The sequence below is a fragment of the Epinephelus fuscoguttatus genome, linkage group LG4 (assembly GCF_011397635.1).
Source record: "Epinephelus fuscoguttatus linkage group LG4, E.fuscoguttatus.final_Chr_v1".
In the NCBI taxonomy this organism is placed as follows: Eukaryota; Metazoa; Chordata; class Actinopteri; order Perciformes; family Serranidae; genus Epinephelus; species Epinephelus fuscoguttatus.
In genome coordinates, this window is record NC_064755.1 from 26,249,991 (window position 1) to 26,275,430 (window position 25,440).

General features: G+C 41.4%; 1 protein-coding gene and 1 long non-coding RNA gene across 2 annotated transcripts in view; both read right to left on the reverse strand.

Moving 5' to 3' along the window:
• Positions 1-25,440, reverse strand: part of LOC125887406 (uncharacterized) — a 65,506-nt gene that overhangs the window by 6,499 nt on the left and 33,567 nt on the right. The window lies entirely within an intron of this gene.
• On the reverse strand, positions 18,380-20,576 carry foxb1a (forkhead box B1a). The gene has a single exon (XM_049574175.1). The coding sequence runs from the start codon at positions 20,118-20,120 to the stop codon at positions 19,179-19,181; it is 942 nt and encodes a 313-aa protein (XP_049430132.1). The 5' UTR covers positions 20,121-20,576; the 3' UTR covers positions 18,380-19,178.

Genomic DNA, 25,440 nt, shown 5'->3' on the forward strand with positions numbered 1-25,440 from the left:
ACAAACACTGCTCGGGAGCCTAAATGTCTGTAAATTCATTGAATTTGTGCGTGTGATGGAGGTTGCAATGATGGGGGGGTTGTTATAAAACACTTCTTATGAGATCAAATTATGTTTTTTGTTGTGCCAAAATTCCCACTCATGATAGAAGTTTCTCATAAGTTTGCAGAAAGTCGTGGAGCAAAAACAGCTAACTGTGAGTAAAGTAGCAGGAATGAGTGACAAGAGGCAGACTAATGATAAGGTTTATAAGTTTTGATAGTTTTTACGGCCTCCTCGCAGAGCCGAGGCACATCACTGAGATGTGCTCTTGAGCTGCACAGAGAACAATATGCCTTTGAGACACACTCGCTGCACTGAAGCAGTCTCGTCCTTCCGCCTCTTGCTGCATATGCTTTATAGCCGACAATAAACCATTTTAGTGCAAAATAAATTGGGATCGTATTGAAATGCTGGCGCTATATATGTCATCGAAGACATACAGTTATTTTTTAGCAAAGCTGGAGCATAGTTTATCATCATGTGAGTGCTGCGATGGGTCTGTTCCACATCATTGGCTTCTCTTGCTTAGTTAGATTGTGAAGGTCAGAGTTCTCAAGCCTTTTATGGCTGTTTAACTTTGGAGAATTATCACAAAGGCAGGATGAGGCTGATATATGCTGCACAGTCTCCACCTCGGCAGTCTCATATCCGTCCTGCCTTTTGGGTTCCAAAGCCATTATTTGGACCAAGTCTGCAGACAAAGTGGATACAGTGGCATGAGACGTTTGCATTTAAGTCTTTATTTGACAAAAAATGTGTGTGAAATCTGTATTACACTGAACAGAATGGAAATATGATGTTACATAAACATTGTTGTATTAGAATAATATTTCACCCAAAACATAACCATTTGTATATCAATTAGTAATGACGTGTTACATTGTGAAGAAAACTTTGTTTTTCTTACATGCCTCCACGGAAAACAGCGAACATGTTGATTTATTGATTAATCGGGAACCACATTTAGCAAGAGCAAAACTATATCAAAACATCTGTCTACAAAGTCTCACACAACTTGCGCAGAATAATCCAAGTCTCATTCATCCAGTCACATGATACGCATGCATTTTTGCTAAAATATTACTATTTAAAACTGAACTGAATGTGAAACTCAGCTATATTCTCTTCAAAGCCAGACTCTAATACTAAGGGGGTTTTTTTCAGCAAAAATAGATGTGTTTCGGAAGTCATGAGCATAATTGGATAATTGAATCTGGATTATTCTGCACAAGTTGTGTGAGAGTTTGCAAACTGATTATTTGATAATGTTTTGCTGTTGTTAAACATGGTCCCCAATTACAAAATCGAATTGTTTGGCTTTCTCTGTGGAGGCACGTGAGAAAAACAAAATGTTCTTCACAAATTCAGTGTAACACAGCAAGACTAACTGATTTACAAATGGTCATTTTGTGGGAGAAGTATACCTTTAAGTTAGTTTATTTGTAGTCATTTATTTTATGATGTAATGCTTCAATTTCCCCAATGGCCATTGCATATATAATGTATGTTAGTGTGAGCGTGTACATCAAAGCAAAGTGTATTTTAAGGCAGTAGTAGTATAAAATTTTAACATGTATGGACCTTCCCTTAGAGCCATAAAAATTTTTGCAGACTGTCTAATTAGTCCATCTTTTCCAATTAATCCGTCTTGGTTGTGTCAAAAGAATATCTCTGTCAACATTTCCTAATACAAAACTTGGATTAACAGGACTCCTGAAAAAACATATTTGAATACTGACATTTTCTGATACAACTATTTGGCTCTAATTGCTTTGTTGAGTAGTGAAACTTTGCAAACATAATTAACACCCCAAGTAAATGAAAATGGTATTAGCACACAGCCACAATCAGAAAATTACCATAAGAAAGAATTTAAAAGTTTTCCAAATGAAAGCTAGAGGGGAGAAGTCTTCTCCCCCTGAAACGGCAAGGTGACATTTTATTTCCAACTGTTAATTGATGTTCTGCTGATTAAAGCACATTTTTATGCTGAGGACCGGGGGGGCTCTATTTCTGTAAGCTATCAGTTTGCAGGCATGGATTGCAGCAGAGTTACAAGGCTTAGCTGAACCCCCAGATCTTTTTTTGGATTGCATCAGAGATCCAGTTTCTTCTGGGGGAGATAAAACTGCAGATTTAGAGAACAGAGACGTATAATTAGCTTTAAAACACAAGTTCTGCATTGTGTGAAAGTCTGGATACTTTCACAGGAGTGACAGTTTAAGTACTGTGATACAGACTTATATTTATATTGTGGTAGTCTATTGAACAAACTGGTAGCAGAGAGTATTTGTGGTATATTATATAGTCTACACGCTATTGTATTGTAAAATTGATGATATTAGCTCACTTATAAACAAGCCGTGTCATTAATCACTGCACAATATTTGTTAGAGCAAAGCAGACTAATAATTCAAATCTGCAGCATAACTTATTTATGGAAGTGTACAATTGATAAAATGCCAGGAAGGAGTAATCTTTTAAAGCACCTCTTACAAAAACCTCTTTGTCAGAATAATCAACACAGTCTGCATAATTTACATTACTTACTTAGATGCATGTACAGCCTGAGCTTAAAGTAAAGAAGTTTGTTTTCTCATGTTTGTGCCTATTAGCCACAAATTAATTAATCTACCATCCAAAACCCAATTAAGCCACAAGCTATATTAATACATCGCCCATTTCCCAGAATGCAGAGGAAGTACCACGGAAGCACTATTATTTTCACAAACATAATCACATTTTGTTGCAACAGTTGCACCCGAGAAAATGCCCGAGTTTATGTTATAATGTATTCAGAAGGCGTCGGAGCTGTTTGGGTGCAAACCTGAGCAGGGGGAGATGGTGTGAAGTTCATGCAGGCTGGTTTTATTTTCTGCCACTAGAGGGAGAGGTGCTCCTCACAGGTCTCACTGTGGAGGGCAATAATATGCAGCGATAAAGTACTGATGAGGCGGCTCAGTGAATACTTATGAAGAGTCCTGCATTAGATTCACTCTCACAACCTTGGTCATCTTATTCAAAATGCTCTCAGTCTGGTTTATAGCCCATGTATAACGACACATCCCCAAGCACCAATCATATAATTACCAACGTCTCGAACTTGAGTGTTCATTCAACTCCAGGTTCCTTCAGCCTTTCAGATTCCTCTATCCATCAGCGATGTGAAAAACCTCAGCTCCTCCATTTAATATTGTTTGTTTTGTTGTTTGTCAACACAACAGAGGAGATGTGCTTTTCTAAAGCTCAGTGTTAAAGAGGCACCCCGAAGAAGAATACACACAGCGTTGCCATGGAGCCCATTGATGTGCAAATGTTTTCATTTAAATATTTTTAAGAGGATCAGCTCAGATTACGCCAAAGTTTGACAGAGATAATTCGATGGCTTGTGTAGCAGCTTTGTTTGTGGAGACCATCATTCAAGGCACGTCAGACCACCTTCACAAGCCACATAGCCTTTTTAATGAAGTTTACTTTGAGAAATAGGCCAAAGCTACTACCTTTTCTTCATGCTTGGCCGTACTATGGAAATCTCCACAGACCTCACTGATGAGAGGAGTTCATATTTTTAGTCATGCAGCCCTGAGAAGCTGGATGAGGGTTACAAGCAGCATACAGTACTTTTGCAATTTTCTTCTAAAGGAAAAACTTTCTCTCTTGTTCAATTTAACAACTCTGAGGGGACACAAACGCCAACAATCCAGTATAGTAGCATCTAGCGGATATATTTGCTCTTTTTCTTGCATTATAGATAAATGCACCATGGAGACCCCCCAGTATTTGGGACAAGGGAGAAGAGCTTAAATATTTATGCCTAAGCCTCTGGAGGCCCACTATTAGTAGTAAAATGTTTTACTTTCTGGGGCTGTCACTCTGCTCTGGCTCCCATTAACAACAGGGCTGACAGGGACCTCTGGGTCAAACACTTTGAGGCAACAAAAGGCCCTGATGAAATCACTCAGTGAGACCCAAATTACTTCTGTGTCATTGCTGAACAATATTTTCTCCCCAAAGCATTCCTCCCTCTGTTAACGCCATGACCCCGTCCACTGCATATGGAAAGGATTGTTTGTCTATAACACTGGGGGATGGAGATGAGGAGAAGTTCATGGACAATGTTCCCGGCTGTGTTAGCACCCCACAAGCAGCGAGGCTCCCCTCCCTCTGTTTTGTTGTGCTTTGTGAAAAAAGTTGATAAAAACAGGTTGTAAATGGAGATGGGCAGTTGGAAATGGACATGTTGGGGTGGAGCAGTGAAGCGGGAAATCCAAATATACAAGACCTCAAAGAAAACTGGCAAAAGCAGAGAGGGAGAGAAGCCCCGGGGACGTTGTGTACGAAGCATTGAAATTCAAACTGCAGGAGCAATTGAGAAAATTGTCGAATAATTTAGGACTGCATGTTGAGATATGTGGATGTGCTTTTGTGAAAAGGCGTGAATAATATTTTTGCTTAGTTTTAAACTCTATGCAACTGTCATTCCTAACATTTTCCAAACATTTTATGAAATTAAATTCAGATTTCTAGTAGTAAGCACACAGTCTAAATTAAATATTTGATAAGTCTGTTTGTTTTGAACTTAACTATTAACAAGCTCTAACAATGTATACTCAACATCATGAGGAAATCCTTCAAGATGTATCATCCGTAAAGAAAGATTGGCAGTTGGAGCTTGCTTTCAGAGAGCCGCAGAGTAACATTAAGAGTGGCACAATTGGATGAGCTGCAAACAGTATCAGAAAGGCCTGGAAAGGAATGAGCAGGCAGGGAAGCTTCAAATCCCCTCTCAACCCTAAGTGGGTGGTCCTTTCACTGTGGGTAACTGTGCAGTCGCCAGGCATTCGCACGGAGGTTTTGAGGAGGACTGGCTCTCCAGACGCAACATTCACCGTCCCAGGCCCATACATCCACAGAATTAGATTCATGCTACACTGACTTTATTTAAGCTAAGAGTCCTGGCAGTGGCAGCATTAAATGACAGCCAGTTCTCGGGGCCTTTTTCTTCTGGATTAAAGGATGATTCAGGAGAGGAAGGCAGAATGGCTTAAGAAAGAATTCATTCAGGGAGAAAGAAGTCCATAGTTTATCTGAAAAAAGTAACTGAGACCTGCGGAGGTTGCCAAAGTGTATTGAACGCTGCGGACATGTGTGAAGATTGACAGAGAAATATGCTGCAGCCCTCACTCCTCCCATCCGCCACCACGGGACACACACATTCACATCCTTTTTAATTGTGGAGAAGTTCACACATACATTAAAATAATCCAAAATTTAATACAATTAAGGAAAAACCGCTGGGACATGGATGCTAAAAAGTGCAGTTTTATCCCAGATGTTCAATTTTTTGCAGCTAGAAAATGCAATTTATTGTATTAAGTCATAGGATATTAAAACTACTGGTTATTGCAAAGCACAAGAACAATAATCAAGTAAAAGAATATGACCGTAGCATATTTTATTCTCTCAATTTACAAAAGTAATTTTAGTTTTCAGTCAAGCATCTTTTATAGCCTTTAAACCTTGCAATTAACATGAGAAAAGAGGACTGAGAAACAAATGGGCCAATCAAAAGGTCAGAATAGACAAATTATTGCATTTACTTTCAGCTATTATCAATAATTCCCCACACTTTTATTTCAAAAATGCAACCTACTTAATAGTATAATGATGATGAGAAAAAAACATATTATATATTTAGATCACTTCTGCCCTAATGGCCAATATTTGAGTGCCACCCAGGCCTGGGAATAAAAGCCAGCCACCCTCCAAGCCAAGCACATGAGAACTGTTTAAGTTGGCCCCACAAGTCATACATTTCAATGATTTCAAAGAGACCTCCAATTAAAAGCTACAAACATGTCTTTGGAATGCGAACTAACACAATTAAAAGTGCTTCATGAGTGTATTAGAGGAATAAGTTGTGAATTAGCACTTTGAATACACAAGGCTGTTTTCATTCCCAAACCCCTTTCACTCATTCAAGAAGCAGAGGGAGAGAGGTCTTTTTGAAGTCAGCCGGTTCTCTTTCTTTTTTCTCCCCCTCTCTCTCTCTCTGACCAAAAGAAGATTGAGTCAGCCTAATCTGCTCCTTGTACATTTGAATGTCTTCTGCAAAGAGCTCATCCTGGCTGCTTGATAAAGGCCCAGGTGCAGAGACAGTGGCCGTGCCTAACTTCGTCTCTGTGGGGGCTGTAAATCACGGAGGGGGGGAGCCCACCCTTTGAAGATACAAGCTTGCCTCCCCGGCTGATTTGTGGCCAGAAGGGCAAGCCCTTTTTCCAGGCCCTGCACGACGCTCTCGCCAAACCAGAGAGAGGGTGTCAGGAGGAGGTAGACTCATAACTCGCCGATATGCTCGAGGGCCCTCAATCAAGCTGCACAACACGCACTCTATGCAGCAAGAAGAAGGGCTCCTGACTGTCAAAGGTCAAGTGGAAGGAAACTCGGGTGACACCATGGGAATTTAGTCACAGTCAGAAAATCATATGCAAACAAAAATGTTTACTTTGCTTTCATGAGAAACAGCAATAATGAGACCAAATCACAATGTTTGTTCACAATAACTTGCAGGTAGAAAACCTGCGTCAAGTACTTAAAGCCACAGTGTGTAGGAATTTCTCCCATCTAACGCTGAAATCATATATTGCATTCAAACAGATGGCGCACTCTAGCGCCTCACTGTTTCAAACACGTATTGCAACAACTGTAGCCGCTGTGTACCAAAAAGCTATGATAACACTGATGAAACCATGTCATCTGATACTACATAGAGTATTCATTCAGGCTCCTACAAAGACACACGCGACGCGAGTTGACAAACCCCCTCCTCACCATGCTGGCTGTGTTTACAACGCAAACAAACCGATCACGTCTTGTCTTTTGACAACTAACAAGTGGCTCAACCTCACACACCTCATCCCTCTCCTCGCATTACTGCGCCGCTAACAGCTGTTAGTGGCCAGCGGCACTACTGCCGCATAACAAAGTCCCACTCTTTGAGCATAATGCAGGATCATGTATTATGCAGCATCACGGGAGACGGAATCCTCGTCGCCAAGAAAGTGCAAAAGGGAATCAAAAAGGCAGCGTGACCGGCAAATTAAAAAAACAAGGGTCAGCATTGGGGTTGCCTTTCCCAGGTGGAGAGAGCTGCTGAAGGAGAAAGGTAATACAATCACAGGCCAGCGCTAACAGCGGCTAACAGCGGTGCAGTGATGCGAGGAGAGGGATGAGGATGTTAGCGACTGGCCGCTAATAGCGGCTAACAGCGGCACAGTGATGCGAGGAGAGGGATGAGGCTGTTAGCGACCGAATTAAAAAAAAATGAAGGCCCACATCAGGGTAGCCTTTCCCAGGTAGAGAGAGCTGCTGAGGGAGAATGGTAATGCAATCACAGGCCAGCGTCGCTGTTGACTGTTAACCGTTGTTAGCGGCCAGTTGCTAACAGCCTCATCCCTCTCCTCGCATCACTGCGCCGCTGTTAGCCGCTATTAGCGGCCAGTCGCTAACAGCCTCATCCCTCTTCTCACATCACTGCGCCGCTGTTAGCGCTGGCCTGTGATTGCATTACCATTCTCCCTCAGCAGCTCTCTCTACCTGGGAAAGGCTACCCCGATGTGGGCCTTCATTTTTTTTAATTCGCTGGTCACGCTGCCTTTTCTATTCCCTTTTGCGCTTTCTTGGCGACAAGGATTCTGTCTCCCGTGATGCTGCATATGCATGATCCTGCATTATGCTCAAAGAGTGGGACTTTGTTTCAAATTTGCCAGGGTAGTAGCGAAGCGCCTCTTGCTCCTCTCCTTCAGCTCCTCAGTCACGCAGTGCTGGCCTGGCTCTCAACGAAAACGCTGAAGACGGTGCTGTATGTCCCTTGCTGGTGGGTGTATTCTCAAGATAGCGAAACGTAATGGAACCCCACAGACGACTTACCCGCACAATGTACAAACAAATCCGAAATTCAGTCAGATTATTGGTGGAGGTAATAGTACACCAGTGATGACATATTTATGAATGCAGACATCAATTTTTGCCAATAAACAACTGAAAATGTTACACAATGTCCCTTTAAATTGAAATGACGTTGCGCAAACATGTCTCATTTAGTTAGTTTTTAGACCCCTAAAATAAAACCCACAAAAAAATTAAAATGTAGTCTATAGCCTATTAAGAGTATTTTCACCACTTTACCTTGCAACACATTCTCACTCCAACCTCGTCACATACCGACATTTGGTCATGGACTTCCCTTCCACACACGACATGCAAGGTACCCTGGGTGCGTTGGTTGTTGACATTCTAGGACACTTTGTCAAGTTCTGCCTGTTAAATGCACTGCGTTCTTTCAAAATACACTTCCGTTTTCACAGGAAATTTAACCTTTACATATAGTCTCTTTCAAAATAAATGCACTACGTCTGTACAACAGCGCAAATTGACATCTTTTTTCCTTCAACAACAAAACACATGGTTAGGTTTAGGAAAAAAGAACAGGGTTTGGCTCTATAGTCCTACAGGACACAAACACCACTCTCCCTGGGTGAAAGTTGCTGTTTGTTTGACCCATCCACACCACTTGGTCTTTTGCCGTCTTAACTTTAATTCTTGTCCTGCCACGTTTCCCCCTGACACCACTGGGTGCCATTAAAGTGTAACACTGACTGGCAGCGTATCATGCCAACGTTAAAGGATGTCTTTTTTTATCGGTGTCTGACACCGCAAGTCACGGTTCAAGCGTCGGATTTCAGTGACTTCGGAGTAAGACCGGGTTGTACACTGCCAGACAGCACTTTCCGACAGGGAACTGAAACTGTTATCTATGTTCTTTTCAAAGCCACCGGAAACTATTGACAAAAGCAATAATTTTACTTCACAGAACACCAGAGGTGCTGGTCTACCACTGCCACGATTGGTTAGTGTGTAAGGTAAAGAGGGGAAAATATTTTAAATATAGTGTACACTTAAACTGATACTGATTTTGTTAGGTGGGTAAAATAAGATTTCCTGTAGCCCTGGTCCACACTGTCTCGCTTTTGTGCTGGTAGATTTCAACACGCTCTCATCCCAACGCATCAAATACCACCGCCATGTCAGTGGACATACACATGCATGACATAAAAAGATGATGTCAGTGGACATACACATGCATGACATAAAAAGATGATGTGATAAGTATCCTCCATCATTTGTTTTGGGCGTTCATGGACTGTGTGTCAAGTTACGGTTGTTACATGAATTGTGTCTTTTAAAAATAAACTTTTTTGTTTTCACCGGAAAAGTACAGTTTCATAGAGTCTTTTTCAAAATAAACTTACAAGGTAGGTAAAACATTTTGTTTTTAGATTTACTTCCTTAGGTTTTGGCAACAACGGCAATGTGGTTAGGTTTAGAAAAAAACAAAGGGTGGAAGTCCTGAGTTTGTTTGACCCCACCCTCCCCACACAGACTTTGTTGCTCTTCATATTGCAATCAGGAGAGACAGAAGAATGAAGTAAAGATAATATTTAATACAGAATATGATTGTAAAGATTAACAGATGATTTGTGCTGATTAAGATTTAACAGAAGTCTTTGGCGCTTGGACACCAGAGGGACATCTGCAAGATAAATGATCCCATGGAGTCCAAACACTGGTGGTGGTGGTGGTGGTGGTGGCTGATGACTCTGAGGCTGCTGACTGCTGAGGCGGATGAGGCTGATGAATCCATTAAGACTAGGTGGTGATGAGGAGGTGGAGGGCGCGCACAATGGCAGCAAGAAAGAACTGTGACAGATTTACAATGAGAAGCAGTAAGATAATAGGCTGAAAGAGAAGATGGTCGTTGTGCTATTGGTTGATTGTGAATCAGGTGATGACTATGACTATCTACTATGACTAAGATATTGAGTGAGCATATGTGCAAGGAGTGAATGGCAGGGTGAGAGAGCAACTTACAGCCTAAGCATAAAAAGAAGCTAGAGCTTCAGTACTGTAGTTGCCAGTGGCATTAAAAACTGCCGCCAACCAGCACATATCATACTGCCACGAAGGTGCAATGTCTGACGCCCACGTCCACCGACAAAGCAACGGTATTTGACAACTTGGGTTGTTGCCCACTGCCTCTAAAGCTGATGTGCCAAGTGCCTATCATACCGCCACGACAGGTGCCTCTGAGATCACTGACAAAGCCGCAGTATATAAAGAGCTGGGAGTGAGAACAAGTTGAAGATCATGTTTATCGAAGACGCTAGCTAAGCAACACAGTACATAAAATAAACGCAGCAGAAACACCAGACATGATGAACCACTGTGTTGAACTATATATCTTTAGAAATTACAGTTGCAGCTGAAAATGACATCAGAAGTAAAAAGGTTTTCATCAGGAAGTTGTTGTTATTAGTGCAACTTCACAGTGATTCTGTCTACATACGAAGTTTCAGGTGTTGAGCGCTGTTGATGGCAGCAAGGAGAGCTTTTTGGACGTGTCACACACAAGTCGTAACTCTCCTTTTGCAAGTCCTCCATTAAAGAATGAAACAAAAGACAAAGCTGTGTATCCAGCACGACCTTTACACTATACGCTTCCTTGAGATACTTCACACGTGGATCGTAAATAAGACTTGTAATTCATTCACTGCCGCAGGGTCCAGACACAGTGTCAGTCATTCTGTGTTGAGGCATTTTCCACAAGATGTTCATCATCAAACTGGTATGAATAAACAACACAAGGACATGCTGCAGTGTTGGAAGAGAAGGTGTTTGAATGAATTATGTTGCAAAACCAAATTTGATTTATATATCAGCCCAATTGACATTTAAGACACCATCACATGTAAAAAAAAAAAAAAAAAAAAACGTGCTTATGTTCTTCTACAGCTTCTTTGGTCTTTACAACAAGGCCACAGCCAGTGATCCATGACACACACACACTCTCACACACACACACTGGTCCTGCTTTTCATTTGTCCACTACAGTGCCATCTAATGATGCCAGAGAAAAGAAATTAGTCGACCATTGCACGCTCCCTTTCACCAAGTCATTAAGGTGGCCAGTGTGGAGCTAAAGCAGAGCCCTGTGAAGCTCACTGTGACACACAGGCTTGCATTCCTCTGTTTGTTATTTAGATCCTTATTTACACTTGTTGTCAGAGACAGGCTGGAAGCACAGCAGTGGCTTCCTCCATGGGCTGGATAACAATGAGCTGTAGGGAGCAGCCCAGCGAGGCATTTAGCCCAGCCCTGCCCCGTCTCGAGAAGAAGGGGAGAGGAAAGTTTACAGCCTGCGAATCAAGACTCTCACTCCCCACACACCGAGCCTTCCTGTCCCGCTGATCTCGACAGCTCGAAGATCAAGAGGAGGAAACTGAGGTTTGATTTCAGCTTTAAAACATACCTTCACATAGTTTTCTTGAAATGACTCCAGAATCAGAGACATGGTGACACAAAGCATAACTATAAGAACGAATCATTTTTCCCATCTGCTCTATTTTACAGTTTACAGAAAAGAAAGATGGATGCAGCAAGCAAGAGATGTTTCTTAAAGTGCTGCCCTGGCTCTTTCATCACGTTTCATCATTCTGCGCTTTTGCTAATGAATTTAATGACCCAAAAAAAAAGTAGAGAATGAGAAGAACACCACTTTTCCAATGCATCATCACAAAAACCGCCACACAAATTGGGGCTTCTTTGCGCACAATTTTGGGAAACTCAACTCTATATGAAGATGGTATCAACTATTTGGGAAGATGTTAATTTTTTGCATAATGGAAAAATAGTCTGTGGCATTTTTTTAACTTAACAAGAAAAATGTAATCAATGCATGCTAAAATAATTGTAGCTAGAGGAACCGCAGAACCTTGAAAGCATGTTTAATGACAGTACATTACATCATTCATAAAGAACCCCATTTCCCAGGAGTATTGGTGACTCTTATCATCCCTACAATTTGGATTAATGAAGTGTGCAAACGTATGTTGAGAGTACACAAAAAAAAATCACAGTTTAAACCGTGTGTTATGTGAGGCTTGTATGGGTGTGTGCGCCCATTGTAACCTTTTTGTTTGGCGACTTCCTGAGAAGACAAGCAGTGTGTTCGGAGGTATCAGCAGCTGTGTGCTACGTGCCTCTGATCCGGGCAGCTATTGACTTCCTGAGATTTGAATTAATTACTTGCTTCACAAGAGAAACTGGATTGCAGTGGAACCCCCTAAGAAGTCCACTCATTCTTAGGAAACTGCCCCATGGACTTGCAGATGGTTTCACTGAGATGTGCTTTCCCATAGAGAACAATTATACAGGGGATTGTGGTGCTGGCATAAACCTGGAGCACACAGTCTCCATTCTGAACGTTTCAAAACAGCCATAGGGGAGGTTTGTGACTTAACATAAATTAGACCACCAGGGAATGGGGAGATGTGAAGTGGCGGAAGGGCAATATTGCAGATAAATGCAGTGTGCTGTTAGCTTGTGCACCACACAAGAAACAGAAAATTACACTGTGACACATTGGAATCAGATAATAACCACATTAAAGCCTTTTAATGTTTGACAAACGCGATCGCTGCAACCTTTTCTGTAAATACAACCTCATACGCTGGTTTAGTCATTTCCTCCTGTGTGTGTTGTCAGTCCAAGAAAGGAAACAATGATGAGAGCAATTAATGACATGAAGAAAACAATTACAGTTGATACTTTTAGGGCCCGTGTGTTAGCCTGAAAGGGATTAAGTTGCTGCTGCGTTTGTATTCTGCTTACTTCCAATTGGCTCAAGGCCTTGTGTTTGGTCTTGTCAGTGCCAGCAGCCCCAGTGAAGAGTGCACTTCAGCTGTGATGAAGGATCCAGGAACGCAGAGGTTACCAGTGGCTGCTAATTAACCTCACATTGTGTCCGCTAACAAAGAAACAAAGGAACAAAGTGGAATTTCAATGCAGGAGATTATCACAATCACAATGAGCGTAGTGCTGGATCATGCACTTGATAGGGATTTTCACACTGGCCACGACAACATGAGATTACATCAAAGACAGATGAAGTTACATTAACAAAACAATGCAGCCTTGTTATGCAATAACAAGCAGCCATCTGGGCCTTCGCTGGGGTAGGAAGAGGCTCCAAGTGCACAGCGAACCCAGGATGATGCGCCTTCCTCTTGCAACTTCTGCAAGACTGTATTTGTGAGAACTTTATTGCGGCTTTGTTCCGTCAGAAGAGGAGGTAGCATCCTTCCTCAAACACATCAAGACAAAGAGGAAACGGGCTGTGTGTTCTTCGCTGGTTATTGTTGCCTCTCTTTCTGTCCCACTGGCTGAATGGCAATTACTGCTGACTTCCTATCCAGTGCACAGCCCAAGCCCGCTGAGGGTGCCCTGACCTCGCAGTATCCAGAGGGGAGAGACGGGAGCTGTCAAAACTCACACCTCTCCCTGCTCCCGTGGGGAGCGCTCCTCCAGCTGCTGCCCCCACGGGGCTCGCTGCACACTCCTGCTAATCAGCTCCATCTCATCTCTGGAAGGAACTGGCCCCAAGTGGATGTAGGCCCTTTTTCTCACCTCTGCTACCTAGCGCACCTTTGAAGTCCTGTGTAAGTGTTAGTTTATGGCTGGAGAGGGTACGATAAGATCCCAAGGAAAGGTGATAAATTAGCTTTTCGTCCCACATTTAAAAGGGGAAATAGCAGGCTGCTAAAATCCACAGAATCTGTTACAGTTCTAACACCTAACAGCTAAAGCACTCGAGAAGCAAAAACATTGTAGTGTCAAGTCTGTTAAGTACCTTCATTAAAGCAGCTTGTTTGTATTTAGCCTGGCTTCCCACACTGAGGCTCTGCACGAAGAAGCATTTGATCAAACTCTGACTTTTCTTTATTAAAATACAATGTAATTATCTAACACCCTAAAAGTGCAACAGATTGTTAAGACGAGACAAGCTGGGACAGAGCACACACACCTTTGCTCTCAGAACACACCCTTCACAGGCATGCCAAATCAAACACTGGGGAATAATATACATTCATCAGTAATTAACACAACAGGATTAGACACTATCACCCCTGTGGACACAGCAAAACAGCCCAAACTGTACTGATTTTAACCACTTGGTGACCCTACTTTAAAGATGAAATGGAGTACATGTGCGTCAGATGTCAGATGGAGGTTGAGGTTGACAAGGCTGGAGCCTGAAATTTGATGAATGAGTTTCTGTTGGTTGTCTGTCTCACCTTGCCTCAACCCGCCCAACACTCAGGAGCCAATAACAAGAGATCCATCTGTGTACGGAGACAGCAAGGTGTTGCATCACATATTACAGGGTGAAAAATATGTCAGTGACTGTCACTGCAATGTCAAACCAGCGTCCTGTAGCCGAAAGAATACCACACTTCACGTTGTTGGTCAAGTTAGTTTTATTTATACAGCTGAAAATCACAAATTTGCCTCAAAGGGCTTCACAATCTGTACAACATATGGTGCTCGCTATCCAAAAACACTCTGCTCAGGTTGGGAAAACACCACAGAAACAGTTGAGAGAAGGAAAGAAGGAGGACACATCAAGAGCAGCAGAGGAGGGATTTCTGTTTGCAAAATGTATTTCCACTTAAAATTACATTTTTAAGAATTTCATGGTCCCTTACGTGTGAAATGTTTATCTGTAAAAAACTTGTTTTGCTGCTGACAGTAGTCAGAGCAGGAACTCTTTCATTTGCACCTCACACCCTGTCTGTGACAATACACATCCTTATCTTGAATATCAATTATCACCCCATTTCCTGGAACCAGTAGATCTTCTTTATGGCACCCACCTCCATTAGAGAATTTAAATTTCACTCTCTGCAGCTCAAGAAAATTCTTGAAAATATATTTCCACTCCTTTTTTTTCTCCACGATTTCACGACTTTAACTTTACGGCATTAAAAAACTTTCATCACAGTGTATAAAACAGAATCTACGGCCTGCTGTAACTTCCACGCAGCCACTGTCTGCTGCTGCAGCTCAGTGGAATTTCGCCGCTGCCACCCGCTGACATAATTTGTTTCACAGTCACCACCCAGCAGCATGAATCAGATGTTGACACTCTAATTTCATGCACACATGGGTGTTTGGCTGAGCCAGCCTTGAATGCTGCTGCTGCTGCTGCATCCCCCTTGCCTCTCCCTGCAGCTGCCCACTATACCTGCCCTTTGCCCTCTGACACAGCCATGTAATGTATTTAACCTGGGAGTCACACATTATGACTGATGATTTAACCATATAGTCTCATAATGATGATGTGCACCGTGAGGAGATCACTTGTGGAGTGCTATTCCCGCACTGTGCCTTTTTTGTGGTGTAAAATAAAACAGAAAAATCTTATAAATTATACAGTTTACTAAAGCATAATGTGTAGAATTTGTATACAGGTTTAAATAGGATAGTATCTTAGGCAAAGGTGTCTGAAAATATGTATTTCTCCTCTCACAGCCATCAGGAGAGCACGCTACTCTATTTACCACTAAAATAAATCTGTTTACCATGGTCCACAGCTCCGTCTGAAAATATTTGTTTTCCTTTGTTGTCTTTATAAAAAACTACACGTACTTGCGAGAAATAATAAAATATAGCCACTAGCCATGTTTCAAAATGTCAAAAGCCTTGTCAAGGATTGACACATTTGCCGAGCATAATTAATGCAAGTTTTGTCTATCACTGATTATTTTGCTTCCTCTAAAAGTCAGCGCTGACAGTCTTGTCTGCTGTGGGAGAGGAGCACAGCTACCTTGTCCATGTCCTCATTCTGTCAGCTCAAAGAGGAGCCAGCGTAAACTGTTTTTCAACACTAGTGACCAGCAGGATAACTGTGAACATATATGCCAAAATTTTAAAAGAAAGAAAGAAAGAAAGGTGAGGGCAATTCCCAATATCTCTCCCTCACAACAAATCTGACAGCTCCTCTTCTGAGTGAGCATAAATCCACAAGATAAACTCATAAACAAATAAGTTGTTTGTGTGCAGTGGGAGCCAGATAACGGCCACGGGTTTTTATGAAACACTTGCTTCCTCTTGACAAATATCCAAACAATAAACACATAGTAAATAACAGCACCCTGTCCGTATCACTTCCCCTACTTGAGGTTAAGTTGAGTTTATTGCGGAGGCCACTGCCTGCATGCATTAAGCAAATCATAAATTATACATGCTAATTACCTTGGGCCTCCACTTTAATGAATTATTTTAATTAAACTACAACATTGGGGTTTTGCATGTGGTCTATATTTCATCCCCCTGCCTGAGATGACCTTCTTCTTTGTCTAAGTGGAACATAGTTGAGGGAACAAGGACAATGCAGACTTGGGTTATACAACGGAGTTCATGCAGATGCTGCTGGAAATATGGAGAATATCATGTGTGTGATGGATGGAAATGGCAAGGGCAGATTTGCATTATGGAAGGAGAGGAAAAACTCAAGGACCATATATGCAAATAATAAAACTGTAAGTGTCAGAAACATTGTTTAAGGGTTTTATTCAGGGAAAAAAAGCAACACTATTATTTAAATCACATGACGGTCAGGTGTCACATGAGTGTCCTGGCAAGGTGGTCTAACATGTGTTCCCTCTGTGTCCCACCTGTTACCTGCAGCTTCACGTTCTCTCTTAGGAGCTCAGTTTATTTGCTCATTTAAATGTTTTGTACAGGAAAAGCTGAAGGTGTTTATTTATTAGTGATGAAACCGAGTGCCAGCAGCAAAACAACACCCTTTCTGTGCAGCATTTCTGTAAGCTTGTGTGCATTGTGTCTTAAAACATAATTAAAGGATGACAGGATGTTGCAGTTTAGATATTGCATTTCTATTTAAATGAAAACTTTTTGGTTATTTATAGATTTCACATTCTTGGATGACTTTACAAGGAATTCACAAAAGCTCTTTTCAGACATCCATCTATATTTTTTACATTAACATTTTTATTTATAACAGTGCAATACATACCAAAATGAGACCAATGAATACAAAAAAAATTGCACAAGTATAAATGTGTTGTAAATATATACTGTTACAGGTTTCCTTTTCAGATGCTGGATTTCACTGCTTTAATCTGCTCAGTGGAAAATGTGTGTTTGTTAATGAGGTTTAAGGGAGAGAAAAAGGTGAATTAAAATTAAAGCTTGTAATCTGCCAGTTGAAGATTCAATACATTTAATCATCCAGAGTCAGAATTAATGTTACACACACAAATGCACAAAGTGGGGAGAAGAAGAAGAAGATGAAGAGGAAGAAAAAAAAACTAACACTGTTGTCCAAACAGTCCATGGGGGAGGGGTGGATTTAAATTCCAAAAGGGTCTTGCAGCTCGTTTCCTAGTTCCCCAGTCAGCAATGTGTTTGTGAAAAATCAGTCTTTTTGTCTCGCTGAAAAAAGGCTAAATCTACATTGGTGGCCCAGTCTAAGTTTGCTATTCTTTGCACTTTCAATTCAAGTGAATGAGGGAGAATGAAGTGGCCCGAGACCCTTTATTTGATCTACTCGATTGCATAAAGTGACGGAATTCTAATGTATTTGTTTAATACCCCGAAATGGGCTGCAGCTTTCTATAGGAGGGAGGCAGAGAGAGCGCGTTATTTTTTTCTTTTTTAATTCTGGAAACGAATAAAAGAATAAAATAATGTCATTTGCATTTTGGAGATATTTATCCGCCTGTATTTATAAAAACCTGTTGAATTAAGTTCCTACAGATAGGGAAGGAAATAGGTGGAAACAGTCGAGAAAAAAAAACATGACACTTGTTTAATTGCCCTCTGTGACATTTGAAGACGAAAATATGCACATTGACATTAATTCGGACACTGTGTGCAGCTTTTCTAAATGTTTATTGTTGGGCTTAATTGTGTTTAGCCTACAGCTTGATGAATGAGCCCAGTTGTCTGCGCTGTGACCATGGCATCGCAACTCCATGCATCCTAATCGACTGCACGATTCATTTCTCTCCCCACTGCTGCTCTGCCACTCTCACACTCTGGAATCATACAGGTCCGGATACAAGACAAACCAAAGTGTTATCATTATTATTATTATTATTATTATTATTATTATCATTGTGCGAAAATTTGAAATTATTTCCGAAAAAAATCTGCCTATCTGAGACATAATAATAATAATAATAATAATAATAATGATGTGGCACTGTCTTTGATTAAATCTTCAGAAACATTTTTGATTGTTTACTTCACTTTTAATGAGAAAATATTTCGATGACCATTTTTTTGTTCCAATTCATTGCAGACTGTTTGCACACTTTTCAAAAGCACGCATGCTTGCAAAAAAAAAATTAACAAAACAAAACAACAACAATAACAACAACAGTACCAACACAAATTTTTAAAAATGCATGCTTTTACCCTAAAAAAAAAAAGAAACAAAAATACAAATTTACAGCATCTGATACACATGGTCACCACAGCCTTTTAAATTAAATGCTTCACAGAACATTTTTCTGGAAAATAGATATCTAAAAACATAAAACTAAAAAGTGCATTTTACAACATTTCAGTATCAGTTATTTGCAATATTCACATCTTGCATTTTGAGGACGTCTCACAATACTACTTTCCATTTTTTGAAAAAGATTTGACTCGTTTTGCTTGTCTTTTTTTTTGTACAGGGATGGTAAGAACAAATCTAATTCCTAGTCCTATTTGGTATACCCTTATCCATCATTCCAGTATTTTTAAAAAAGCAAACATAAACACAGAGCCATTGCCTCGCAATTTCATTGACATTACAGTGGTCACACAGAAACGGTGCAAAAGTTTTGCTATTTGATAAAAACTGGAGGAAAAAGGAAAAACTGCCACGGGAATTTTGCAAGCATTTCAAATCAGAGTCGATGGTGCCAAAAACAAATGGTGTCCCCCCGGATCCCCATCAGTGGCTCCAAATTTCAACACTCATATTTCACAATAAACTGAAAAATAGAACTATCAAATAATTTATATTTTCAAGAGCAATACTTCGCTGTGCGATTCTGTGCTGGACTTCTATGACACAATTTTAAAGCGACACATTCAACACATACACAAATAATTCGATATGCAACTGCAACTCGCCTTGATAGTTTCCGACGACAGAAAATATAAACTTTGGGATTGGTAAAGGGGCCAGCAGTTCGTTCTCATGGGGAGAGTTCAGCCGGTCAGTGCACAGCCACAGACTGCAGTGTGGACGGGCTCGTCAGAGTCTCGCTCGGGGTTGCTGGGCTGCTTTGGCTCGTCGCTGTCTGTGGGGACGTCGGGCTCAGAGACTGCGGAGAGTTTGATAGAAACGCGGGGATGTGTGGAGGTAACGCCGAGAAACCGGCCATGGAGGTCGGGGTGGGCTTGATTGGCACAGGAATAGCCGGTAACGACTGTCCCCCGTGACACAGGGACTTGAGGGGCACGCCATAGGCACTGTAGTCGCTGCTTGCCATGGAGATTGGCGCCGCCGTGTCAATCACGCTGGTGTTGTACATGTGGGGCCAGGCTGTCGTCAGCTGGTTGTGGAGCGGGTACCCGGCAGACATGGACTGCATGGTGGAGAACGCCAGGCTCCCCGGGACCTTGTACTCTCTGGCGATGATGTTCTCGATGGCGAAAGGATGCTTAAAAGTTGAGGACTGAGACACTCCGAGGTTGTACGTTGACATTTGGGGAAGGTGTGTGCCAGTGGCTGCCAGGGCGCTCAGTCTCAGTTTGGCTTGCTGCTGGAGGTAATGGGCAGCATCCGACTGCTTACTCGGGGCCAAATGATCGGATGAAGTCAACACTTTGAACCTTTTGCGGCGCCTCAAGAAACTTCCATTCTCAAACATGTCCCCGCAGCTGGGGTGCAGAGCCCAGAAACTGCCCTTACCTGGCTGATCTGGGCGCCGGGGGATCTTAATGAAACAGTCGTTGAAGGACAGGTTGTGTCGCAGGGAGTTCTGCCACCGCTGGGTGTTTTCTCTATAATAAGGGAATCTATCCATGATGAACTTGTAAATTTCACTGAGAGGCAGCATCTTCTCTGGGCAGCTCTGGATCGCCATGGCAGTGAGGGAGATGTAGGAGTAAGGTGGCTTCTGGTCGCTGTACGTGTTTCTCCCTGGGCGAGGCATCCTCGATATTTTCAGAAAAGCAATAAAAAAGTAGTCTCCCTTAATTCCTTGGCGAAGGTTTGCCGCTCTTCATGAAAACAACCGCCGAGGAAAGTTTCAGCACCGGCAGTGCTGGAGTTGCGTTGCGCGTAAAACGGCCAGGTCTTGCGCCTCTGCGGTGTGCAGGCGGGCGGACGGTGCACATTTATGGAGTGACGGCTGCTGTAAGTCTTTCTCGCAAAGTAAGTCAGCTTGTCCCGCTAGCAGAGCTGAATAGACTTCATTTGGCGTCCTTGATAAGACGAGCTAAGTAGATGCCTCCATGGCCTTCCTCTAACCATCTGATAGTTTTATGTAGTGACATGAGCAGAAAAGACCCCTGTAGAGGCGCTCCATTAATGTGCCACCTCTTTGCTATCACATGACAATTGCCATGGGAGGAGGGGGCTGGGAGGAAGGCATAATCTGGTTTCATTTACACCTATTTACATGGACACCTTGGGCCAATGGAAATCATTTCCATTTGAAGACAGAAAAAGGGGTGAAAAGGCTCGGCAACCGGAATTGAACTGCGATGGCACTCAGTGTGTGAAGGTATGCGCTAATACTTCTTCAGCGGACTTTACAGTTAAAACTCACAAGTGTGTATGAAATGTGGACGGGTATGAAAATTATCCGACATACTGTGATTTAATTATATTTTGTCATAAATTTGCCTTTCCCTTTGCGTTCTTCTTTTAAGGCAGATGTGTATCATATTATATTTTAGGATGTATATATTACAATATTCCTGTTTGCGCATTTCAGTTTTCCATAAAGTGTTTTACGCACGCATGTCATGCAAACCTTTTCATGTGGATTTGAATGAAAACTGAAATTACAGATTTCTTTTCGAACATGCATTTTGCTTTTCCTCCTAATTACAGCCTAATATTGTTTACGGGAAAAAAAAATGCCACACAAAATAATTCGCCACGAGCAAGTTTGTTGATGAGCCGACTATTAGTTTTTCTCAGCTAATTTCGCCCAGAGCTGCGCAGAGGAAGTAGACGATATGAAAACATCAACACAATGCAAACAAACGCTGTTCAAACTCAAACTTCATGAGGCAATCAGGTCCATTGTGTTTATGTAAAGAAGATTCCAAAGTACTTCAGAAATGCAAATAAACCCTTGAGGATGGTGTGGTGAAAACTGTATAAAATATCCATAAGTCAATTATATGAATGTGAAAACCAAATGGGAAGCCTATTTTGAGCTATTGCTATTCAAGCTTTTGGCCAGGGCCACCTTTCCGCTTGGAGGGTTTGCAATGCCAGGGACCACACACGCGCACACGCAGATTTGCTCATAATTTATGCTAATTTCCCCCCATAAATCCACAATGCACCCCATCACCGGTCTGACGGATTACGAAAAGAATCGCATTGCGGGGGACACCGAGCTGTTTTCACCCAGAAACCAGGAGCAGGCTGAAGAGGAGCGTCCTCCCTGCTGTATAAGCACTGTTTAACAATCTAAAACCAGGAATCAGTGCACGAAATTGGGAAAAGGATGTTGTTTAATTGTAGTAAATGTGCTATAACATTCCATAATTTTATATTTCACATTAGGTGATGCCATATTATTCTAGAAAATAAAAGTAAAAATTGGAAAAAGTCTATTTTTTGTGAAACTTCCAGCGTGCAGTTGCATTATTTTTTTCCCGCAGAGTGGCTTTTAACACCTGTCATTTCCCATTAATGTTCAGCTGAAAAGGTTTTGTCCAAAAGGAAGTGGCTCTGTCCACCCATCTCAAACAGCGCGGATAATGACAACACACTGCCAAGTGCCAAACATCTTCTGACACCCAGCCTATTCACTCAATCATTTGTTTAAAAAATATATATTATTGGCTCCCACTTAAATTAATATGTCCGGCCACACTGATTTTGTTGCATGCAAAAATTCTTATTGTAAAATGTGATTGTGAGCTATTAAAATCGCAGTGCAAACACAGAGGCATGCAGCAAATCCTTTGAACGCCACACAGAGGACTAGTGAATTTTTACGCATGATTTTCCTCTTGAAATGGTTAATCTTTGTCACTTTTATTTGTTCATGTTTGCACTGCAAACTTGCTGCCACGCCAAGTTAGTGCTTTGCAAGTTAACCTGCAACACTCGCATTAACCAGCCGAGCCACAGAGGAGCAGTACGAGTTTTTTTCCCTTCTCTCCTCTCCTCTCTCACACAGACGCTGTGGCTTTTTGAGCTTCAGGGTTATGGGATATTGGTAGACCTTTTGTCCCCGTCGAATGCACACACTGAAAATACCACCATGACTCTGAATCTGAATAGGGTTTTTAGCTGCTCCCAAACTCCTAAGTTCAAGCAGCAGTAGATCAAGTCTGCACTATGTTTGGTCATTTGTAGAAACCCGAACAAAGGTTGGGATAAGCCAAATTGCATTGCACTTGTGAACCGTGCCTCAGCCTGAAGTATCCTTTATAGCAGGAGAGGGGGGGAACCCAAGAACAATTTTGTGTGAGCTTTCAAAAAAAAAAAAGGGACTGAAAACAAAGGGCACTTTCTGAAACATCTTAAAGTAGAGTAGTGAGGCGTGACATTCCCAGGGTGACGAGACACAAAAGCTGAGGTCATGGGGATGAAAAAGAGAATCAAACAGCCACTTTCACACGTCTGCCCTCCTCTGCTGCGCCCCCCGAACACAATAGGAAACAAATGTTGTTAAAAGAGGATCGATGCCATTCATCCTAAAGCAGCGAATGATAGCCAAACAATATTGTCACACTGAATCGAGTTGAGATATGCTGCCACCCAGACCTGCAGAGAGAGGAGGGAAGAAAAAGAAATCTGCCTTTCAGGGAACGATTAAGAGAAATTTAAAGCTGGTGCTGATTACACAGGAAAACATTTATTCAAGGAAACATCATTAAAAAAATGGTTATAACTTATTTTTAAGATTAAACATTTCTAACACATTTATTTCAATTTTTTAAACACTAAAATTAAGGTTTATTTTTGTCTTATTTATTTTACCTTTCCAGGTTTCTCAGAACACGCAGGTTGCTGTGTGTATCCATGAATCTCTGACTGCAGGCAATGTGTGTTTAGGCCACTAATCAACCCATAAATAGACAAATCATCGCTAGAGGTGAACAAATTCGCATTTTTAAGACAAACATTTATAATCCCGGTGAATTATGAGTGCAAATTACGCAATTTCCAATTGTCGTCACGCAGATTATGACGAGCAGGCCTGTAGATTTTTTTTTTTTAAAAAGGGGGATTTGTTCCCTTTCCCTAGCCTCTGCTAAAACACACGTTCAAGAAAAAAAAAAAAATGCAGGTAAGAGTTTGTTGTCTGCTGCAAAAAACTGTGTGACTCTCCAACCCAACGAATAGGCTGCTAATTAAGTCCGTGGTGATTTCAGCCCCCTGAGATGTTTTACGGTGCAATTAAGGACGCGCTGATGATAAGGTATGAATATTCAGCAGAATGACAATTAATTAGCAGACAGAGAGGACTCTCACAAGAGCAAATTTAGCCTATATGACGGGATATCCACACTACTTAAAGGCCATCTTCACATGCTGCCCCCCTTGAATATGAATGTATAACCAGAGAGGGGGAAAAAACAGAATAAAAGCATAATCTGTGTGTTCGATATAATAATCTGATGGATGCATTATTATTATTATTTATGTGATCAAACAGCGGGATTATGGTCCTCGCGCACAGCAGACCGCTCCATTAGCTGTTTCTGGGTGACATCAGAGGGAGTACCTGGCAGAAGACCTCAGGGCATTTACAACATATGCTCGGATTATGCTTAATGGTCTAATTACATAAATTAGGCATTCATTATACGGCACATCATCTGTAACAGATATCTCAATTGTACAGAGGCGGGAACATCTAATTCAATTTGTCTGGGAATAGTTTCATCCAATTAAACCCGAGAAGACGTGAGAAGAGGAGAAATATTGACCATTTAAGCCAAAGTTTTGTTTTAATTTATGTATTTTATTTATTGTTTTCTTATTATTTTTATTCAGGACACTAAAGAGATTTTTTTTTTTTTTTAATTTTTTAAAATTTAATTTAATTTAATTTTTTGCATTTTATTTTTTCTCAGGCAGCAGTTTCACTCTGTGACCATAAGATGGGGACATCTTATGCGCCTAAGTATAATTATAACACATGCAAACATATCTACCTATCTATCTATCTATCTATCTATCTATCTATCTTGGACAATAATCTATCTTGGACAAGATAAAAAACATTTATCCATCTATCTACTGTATTGCTATGAGACTGTGTCTGCAGACGCATGTGAGTGTGTGCATGTGAAGTATGAGTGTGTGTGTGTGTGTGTGTGTGTGTGTAGGAGGGGGTGTCCCAGTTCATTGACTCCATATGGTGAGAAACAGCAGGACTGATGAGTGCACTACCTGAGGTCCGTGTTTGTGCTGTCGACTGTAACCAAAACAGAGGCCCCTGACCCACTGCATAATTCATTACAGACAAGACAGTGCCGCTCACACTCTCATTTCATCATTTGGCTTTTGGTGACAGATGACTCCGTAACAACAAATCATCCTATTAAACTACACATGATACTTAGCCAGCTGACAGATATATATTTAAAAAAAAAAAAAAAAAAAAAAAAACAGGGGAAAGAAGAAGAAGAAAGTGGCTGCGAAGATGGTGAAACATGGGCGGAAAGATGAGAGGAGAGAGCAGAATAACAATATGACAGAGTCCATTTCAATATTGAGAGGAAAATGCAGGAGCCCCCCGCTACTATACTATGTATCACCGCATAATGAACTAGTTTCACACGAACAATAATTCACAGTTACTGTATATATTGTTAGAAATGAGAGAATAATGCAATGTTAAGCAATGCGAGATCATAATATATTAACAACAAACTCAACAGAAGAGTGAACTTTCACCGTGAAGCAGGAAGATAAAAGGGCCATTATGCACAAGTATGAATTAACATAGTTCAATCACATACAAAGAGTCACCTTTCACAGAGGATAAAAAATGAGGTGAGAGGCTTTGAGGTGGATGAGCGTGAATCTGTGCAGCAAGGATCACAGGATGAAGTCATATTGTTGGAGGTGTACCAAGTACCAAGAGGGAGGCTTTTAAAGCTCCTCTGACCTGTGTTGTGTCATTAAACACTGATGTACAACACACCCACATGACACATGACATGGTAACTGGAGAGTATATGGATCAATATATTGGGTCGCTTTAAGTGAAATTACAACCTCTTGAGGTCAGTGTTGTAGGTTTGACCTTAAACCCTTCACCTTTGCTT